Source organism: Priapulus caudatus, unplaced genomic scaffold (assembly GCF_000485595.1).
Source record: "Priapulus caudatus unplaced genomic scaffold, Priapulus_caudatus-5.0.1 Scaffold361, whole genome shotgun sequence".
Lineage (NCBI taxonomy): Eukaryota > Metazoa > Priapulida > Priapulimorpha > Priapulimorphida > Priapulidae > Priapulus > Priapulus caudatus.
The window spans coordinates 210,193-218,296 of record NW_014577422.1 but is presented as its reverse complement, the minus strand read 5'-3'; the positions used below and the strand labels follow the sequence as shown (position 1 = coordinate 218,296).

At 45.9% G+C, this 8,104-nt stretch overlaps 1 protein-coding gene across 1 annotated transcript in view; it reads left to right on the top strand.

The window, feature by feature from the left end:
* The window catches only part of LOC106809525 (DNA-dependent protein kinase catalytic subunit-like), a 59,487-nt gene that overhangs the window by 42,237 nt on the left and 9,146 nt on the right, over window positions 1-8,104 (top strand). The window contains 8 exon segments of the mRNA XM_014812621.1: window positions 1,118-1,256; window positions 1,566-1,704; window positions 1,966-2,107; window positions 2,492-2,685; window positions 3,484-3,643; window positions 3,959-4,119; window positions 4,580-4,702; window positions 4,954-5,082. Of these exon segments, the coding sequence (XP_014668107.1) occupies window positions 1,118-1,256; window positions 1,566-1,704; window positions 1,966-2,107; window positions 2,492-2,685; window positions 3,484-3,643; window positions 3,959-4,119; window positions 4,580-4,702; window positions 4,954-5,082 (1,187 nt within the window).

The window sequence follows — 8,104 nt, the reverse complement described above, 5'->3', positions numbered from 1 at the left end:
TATTGTCTGTTTCATGTGCGTAGTGACTGCGTTGCATGTCGTCCGCTTGTTCGCGGTGGCGCGTGGCGTGGGTGCCTGTGCGTGCGTCGCGTTGCAGGCACTGTGCTGTCGTTGACGGTGTAGTTTGGTCTTTGTTCGTTTGCATGCCATTTCGTACATTGTAGCTGGTTCCATGACAACACCAGCCTCGGCACTTCTGTTCATCCGCATTCGGGGTTGCCTGATTATCCGCTGAGCTTATCAACAAAACCTGTGTCTGTGGTACGTAGATGTACTTATACACATGGCTCGTGTATTCTGTCTGTGTGTGTATAGTACGTGGCATTTGGGCGAGGGATGCTGGCACTGCTTCCTACATGCGTACGGGGTCACTCTATCATCCTGTCCCCTGCGCACGCCACCAGTGCCTGGCGCGCTCGTCCTGTGCAGGTCCATTTCCGTGTCTGCCCGCATCTGCATCCCTGGATGCGGTTCATGCTCGGCAGACAGTCCTGGGCCGCAGATTCGCTGAGCCTTCGCCAGAAACTCTACCGAATGAACGATTTTCCTTCGACGGCATCCACCGCTCTACGCCTTCCCTGGTACATGTGCTTGCCAGGCTGTGAACGCGTTAAAGTCCATGAGCGCGTAACTGAGCTGAGGTCCCGAGTGGATGTAGCTAAGGTTGCGGTGAGAAGGAGGGATTTCACGGGGGCTGTGAGCAAAGAGTGTAGCGCGTCTCACAGGTGTTAGATTGTGGGTGCGGAGGGAACGTAAGATGTTTCAGAGAGAGGGAGATGTTGGCTTTGCACTATCATTGAATGGGTTTGACGCGTGCGGTGCTGTGTGCATGCGCTGCATGCGTGCGTGGTATGCTGTATATAATACATACATACATATACGCACGCACATATGCACGCATGCAGGCACGCACGACGCATGCGCACACACACACACAGTGTAATTGAAGACCTAGAGCATACTGTTGTGATAGTGTAATTCTAATAGATGATATTTCAGGATTAGTGGGTTATATTTAGATAATCACTGGTATGGGAAATGCTTCCTGAAACTCCTCGAAAACTTTCTCGGCGGCGTTTTTGCCGTAATTCACGCGAAGTGTTCTTCATGTCCGCAGATGCCTTCACGCGCAACGACACCGCGAGGGCGCTAGTAGACCGCTGGATGGATCACATGCCACATCCGACCCTTGACCCCGTCTCCATCTGGGATGACACAGTCATCAATAGGTGTCTGTACATGGACCATCTATCAAGGTAAGGAGCTACGGGCTAGACAATTATATATAATACGTACATTATGTATGTACAACGTACATATGATAATGCATATACAGCATACAGTACAGTAGAATCTCGATTATCATACCTTCATTCATTTTATCTGACATTCTGTTTTTAGCCGACATTCTATTTTATCTGACATTCTGTTTTAATCGACATTCTATTTTATATGACATAGTCAATTTGCTTTCTATATGTATATTGTACTATGAGAGCATGCATACATTTTTGCCAACAATTTCTGTTCTCGCTCCTCACCCATCGGGATGTTTGTTTACGCAGGCATTTCCATGGCAACCAGCCCGCGGGCAGCGATCCTTTTCTTGAGCAGAAGTTTAATCTATTTCTCGCCTATCAGCAGAGCGCCATGCAGCAGCGCAACCCCCAGGTGGCGCTCAAACACCTCCGCACGACCAATCAGGTGAGTGGTGCTTTGCGCAGGAATGTCGCGCGTGCTCACAGCGATTTTAGACCATTTTGAGAATTTTTATCGCAACTCTAGTAATGCGTCGACTGACATGCAAAATTTGCAGCACTTTGTTACTAGGCATTGTCTTTAAAACATCTTATTTCTGATTAGTTAGAACTGCCTGTCAATCACACCAGATGGATAAGTGTATTTAAAGACATTTTGAATGAGGCTGATGGTGTATGTTAGTGTTTGCCATTGCCGTGGTTACAGCTGTTGAAGAAGCTGGACTCTGATTCGCTGGCGGTGCAGTGGACGCACAGTTACGTGCGCACCTGGCAGCAGATAGCCACGGGTCACCAGCGCGACTCCGCTGACCGCCTTCATAGACTGCTGGACACCATCAAGGAACTAGGTATGCGCGCGTGCGTGTGTGCGTATGTGTGCATGTACGTGTGTGTGCATGCGTGCGTGCGCGTGCGTGCATGTGCATGCGTGTGTCCGCGTGTGTGTGTGTGTGCGCGCATGTGCGTGCACGTGTGAGTAACTATAGATATGGTACATGTCTCTCCTCTCTATAACATTTGAAATCCATTAATATAATCACTGTAGTTATCTAGGACTATGATACATGTCTCTTACGTTACAGTAACACAGTTGTTGTAAACGTCTGTGTATCGAACACAAGTGTCTGTGTCGTACCTGTCTATGCGGCACACGTCTCTATGTAAGAAATCTTGTTCACATTCATTGAGGTTACATCTGTGACTAGCATACATATCATCAGCTGTGTTTGCAGACAAGCACGCTGGTAAGGCAGTGCTGCACCAGCAGCGAGGCTTGGCGAGGGAGAACCTACTGTTGAAGGGTCGCTCTATAGAGGCGGTGGCGCGGGAGGTGCTTACGCGGCCTGCCAGCCTGCATACGCTACCTGCAGCCACACGGGAGAAGCTATCCCTAGTCGCGGGAGCTCGGGAGCACGACCACACCGCGGTAAGTTACAGCTTACGCCGCTCGTTAAGATAACTTTATAGGATTGATGAAGATTTACAGCTTATTTAGGATTTTACAACATGGTTTGTAGCGCGTTTTGAGTAGGTGGGCTGATCGGTGGTAGGCCTCTGTTAAATGAATGGAACTCTAGATATATATATATATATCATAATTACAATTATGTGTGTGTGCGTGCATGCATGCGTGCGTGCGTGCATGTGTGTATGTGTTTGTGTATGTACGTATATATAGATGTGTAAGTGTGACATCGGCATTACTTGCGAATATCATGTGGCTTGCAACAACTCCTTGTGACCCTTTTTCCGTGTCACCAGCTTCCTCCGTGTCACCAGCTGCTTCCTCTGTGTCACCAGCTTCCTCTGTGTCACCAGCTTCCTCCATGTCACCAGCTTCCTCCATATCACCAGCTTACTCCATGTCACCAGCTTACTCCATGTCACCAGCTTCCTCCATATCACCAGCTTCCTCTGTGTCACCAGCTTCCTCCATGTCACCAGCTTCCTCCATATCACCAGCTTCCTCTGTGTCACAAGCTTCCTCCGTGTCATCACCAGCTTCCTCCATGTCACAAGCTTCCTCTGTGTCATCACCAGCTTCCTCCGTGTCACCAGCTTCCTCTGTGTCACCAGCTTCCTCCGTGTCACCAGCTTCCTCTGTGTCAACAGCTTCCTCCGTGTCATCACCAGCTTCCTCCGTGTCACCAGCTTCCTCCATGTCACCAGCTTCCTCCGTGTCAACAGCTTCCTCGTGTGTCACCAGCTTCCTCCCTGTCAACAGCTTGTGTCAGGACTCATCAGCGCTGGCTTCCGGGAGCTCCGGGAAGCCGTTGATGTCGGTGACGAGGAGGAATCGTCAGCATCCCTCGCCTCCTCCCCATCCGCAGCTCACGTCGCGATGGCAAGCTACTGCGACTACTTCCTGCGTGTCCGGGAGGACGGTATGTAGACGCGCGCGGAGACGGCAGAGGTGGCGCCCTCGAGCGTGAATCATTTACGTTTGTCTTTGCTTTACTTTTTAGTAAAAAAAACACCAAATTTTTGATGTTTTTAATGTGGCGATTTCGAATTTGATTTCCAAATACTCTGTTGTGATCTTATTGACTTTTATTCAATTCGAGGCGTGGTTTTCTATATTTCTGTATTACACTATAGTTTAAACGAATGTCTAAGAATATGTAAAAAAAGTGCATGAAATTTCGCAGCTCTGCACGAACATCAGCTTTGACATTTTCGTGTGACAATTGTTACCGTAGATGGCACCACCGTCTTGCCAACCGATGGCTACGCTGAGACAGTGATCACGTCGCTGCTTCGCGCGATGGCGCTGGGGTCGTCCGAGGCAAGAGACAGCTTCCCACGGCTACTGCAGCTAGTGGACCTGTACCCTGACACACTACCCCTGCTCACTAGCAAGGTATGCTGGCAGAGGGCTGCTGAGTAACAAGGTAGCACTGCAGTAAACCAGCATCGTGAGAGGACCAATTCCAATTCATAAATGTTGAATATTTCCCACTGCATGTAACTGAAGACAGTCTCACTGTAAACCTTGATCTTCTTATGCTGACCTTTGAGCTTCTCGTGTCAATTTTTGGTTTTTGTCACACCCATGTTGCAACGATTCAGGTGAGAGCTTGTACTTGGTAGGATGTACATACAGGTCAAGTAAAGGTCATTGTTTATGGACCAATGTCTTATATTATGTAGGCGTTTCACAGTGGATGTTATTTGTGAAATCGGGTGTAAGAGAGCATACTGTTATCTAGAATATACAGGTGATATTACTAGATAAACCAGTGAGTGAACTGACAGGTATAAAGCGACGTGTGTTACATTACTGCTGGCAGAATGATTTTTTCTTTGCGTGTGCCACACAGGTGGAGAGCGTGCCATGCTGGATGTTCATCGGCTGGATCAGTCAGATGGTGGCGTTGCTAGACAAGCGTGAAGCAAGGGCAGTGCAGGGAATCCTGCTCTCCATCGCTGAGTCCTACCCACAGGTAGGCTTGCTCCACCTACATCGCTAGCTCTACCCGTGTAGCCCTTCTCTCTGCATCGGGGCTATACGTAAATGTATAAGGAATGTATAATATAATGAATTTTGAAATAATGACTAATAATGAATGTGATTAATACCTGAAGTTAGATAGCATTTTGTAATGAATAATAGCTGTAATTAGTTTAGAGCTTTGTGGTGATTAATAGCTTATGACTCTCACGGTGTGTTGTCATTGCTGCTTTGCTTCTGCAGGCACTGATCTACCCTCTAAACCTCAGTCGTGAACACTACACGTTTACTGTTGACGCAGCGGGAGCGGAGGCTGAAGCCTACCTACACAGACTGCTGGCTACTCTCTCTACCTGCATGGACATGTCTCAGGTACTCCTCTTCCCCCTTCTCCTCCTCCTTCCCTTCCTCCTCCTCATCTGCCTCTTCCTTCTCCTCCTCCTCTTTCTTCTCCTCCTCTTTTTTCTTAACCTTCTCTTCCTCAACTTCCTTTCCTCAGATCTTCCACCTTCTCTCTCCTTTTTTGCCTGTCTCCTCTCCTTCCTCCCCGTCCTCCCTCCGATCCTACCACTAATGAGGACCACGCCTGTTCTTGTTAGCCGATAGATGGCGCTCCGACCATAACAGCACCTCTGCGCACAGCAGACAGCGTTAGTATGTACAGTGTACCGATAATAAATCATAAATCAATATACCTCATAATAAATCATGGTCTGTTTATGTTGTGTTCCGTTTTGTTCAAAAAGAGGTGGCTTCAAATTCCCTTCTGATGAAAAACTTTGTCGAAAATGGCTTGTTGCAATTAAAAGGGACAAATTCAAACATAAGATAAGCAATGTTGTTTGTGCAGATCACTTCAAAGAGGATGATTTTGAGGGCTCCACATTCCACGGTAACTAACTTCTAATTTTACTTCTAATAACTACTAATTAGGTATATTAACTTCTAATTTTTACTTTCAAATTCAATTCAATTCATATCAAATCATTTTATCAGAGACAGTTGAACTCCTCCAGGTAAAAAAAGCCTAAATATGAATTGTTTATACTAAAAATTGTAGAATTAATAAAGAGAAATAATAAATAATATTAAATATCATTAACTACTTAGTCTCAGTCACTGAGCCAGTGTCAGCCCTTCAGGTTACTAGTATTTTTTCCTTTATAATATTATTTTTGATGTCTCCCCATAAAGTTATTAAAGTCACAACAATATGAATTATGTGATTGATAAAAAAAATTTGAAATATTTTATGGATTTGCTTTATATCTTTTCAGGTACAACCAGAGAGAGGCGGAGGCTGAAGAAGGGTGCAGTGCCATCATCATTTCAGTGGACGAAGCCACAGACCCCCTCTTGCCTAGCGAGGACAGCAAGAGCAAAGGATCGTGATGTCGTTAAGAATCTCGAACCGTCTTTTGATGTTGGGCTGGACCTGATGGAACAGGAGGTTGGATATGATAGTGACGCTGTTGTTCTTCCTGACAGAGAGGACATTGTTACTTCTGCTTGTGACACACAAACACAGACACTTCCTTTGCCAGCAAAGTGGAGCATTGTTGAACTATCAGCTAACAAAAAAATGCTGCACTATTACTCAGGGCTTAATGACTATGAGACATTTTCATTTGCCCTTTCAACTCTAGGCAAAGGTGCATACTGCTTAAACTACAGAGGAACAACCCCAAGAAATATCTCTGCAGAAAATCAGTTCTTATTGACTCTTGTCAAATTACGCCGTCATACGCCGAACCTAGAGCTTGCCTATAACTTTGGTGTTTGTGAAAAGACCGTTTCAAACATATTTGTGACCTGGATTAATTTCATGTACTGTAAGTGGCAAAAACTGAACTTATGGCCAAGCAGGGATTTAGTTAGATTCTACAACCCCACCGATTTTAAGAGGTTGTACCCTTCAACACGAGTCATCCTAGATGGTGTGGAGTTTCCCATCCAGAAGCCAAAAAACCCTAGGGCACAACAAATAACATATTCTACTTACAAGAATAGAAACACACTGAAGTCTGTTCCTGGCATTACTCCTGGGGGACTGGTAAGCTTCATTCCTCCAGCTTTCGGAGGATCAACCAGTGACCGGATGTTCGTTGAAAGAACCCATCTAGTGGACTTATGCGACCCGAAGGATTCCATAATGGTCGATAAGGGATTTGATGTCCAAGATATTTTTGCCACAAGGGATATAACAGTGAACATCCCTACTTTTCTGAAGAAAGGCAATCAATTCAGTGTAGTGGAGCTAACAAAGGACAGGAAAATTGCCTCCAAAAGGGTACACGTGGAGCGTGTAATAGGACTAGCAAAGACATACAAAATATTGTGCACTCCGCTAAACGACATTGAGACTGTGCTTGGTAGTCGCATCCAGTTTGTTTGTTTCATGCTTTGTAACATGCGGCCTTGCATAGTCCCCACAAATGCCTGAATGGGGGCAGTGAATTTTGAGTAATAGATAAAAACAACCATGCACATTTAATCATTTTATTGTGACCGATGAACATTTCATACAGTGCATTACAATTACATTGTAAAGGAGGTTTCAAATACTCTACTGTTCTGGTGATCAGTCTACATGTACATCTATTCTATTTTACTGGCATAGAATAAATAATTTGTTTTGGCAAAAAACCTGTTTTCATAGTTATAAGAATAAGCATTAATCAAATCATAATACAGTCAGGGATAGAATTTAACTTTTAAAACCACTCGCAATTTTTTGCGAGTGGATTAAAAATCTACTCGCAAAACCAGAAATCTACATGCAATTTTTAATTTGACTATTTTAGTGATTGCACGTGGGTTAAGGTCGTCAGGTCCGAGCCCGGAAACCCCGCGGTAGCCAACAGAAACGACAGAGCCTGGTTTACACACAGGACCACTTTATTTCACGACAAACATATATATATATATATATACAACAACAGCATCCACCGCGGTATCGCGCGTAGCGAACCGCGACAGCATCAAGCGCAGTATCCCGCGTTACCTGTGTTACGACGGTAGCAAACCGCGACAGCATCAAGCGCAGTATCCCGCGTTACCCGTGTTACGACGGTAGCAAACCGCGACAGCATCAAGCGCAGTATCACGTGTTACCCGTGTTACGACGGTAGAAAACCGCGACAGCATCAAGCGCAGTATCCCGCGTTACCCGTGTTACGACGGTAGCAAACCGCGACAGCATCAAGCGCCGTATCCCGCGTTACCCGTGTTACGACGGTAGCAAACCGCGACAGCATCAAACACGGTATCTCGCATTACCCGTGCTAGGACGGTAGAAAACCGCGACAGCATCAAGCGCAGTATCCCGCGTTACCCGTGTTACGACGGTAGCAAACCGCGACAGCATCAAACACGGTATCTCGCATTACCCGTG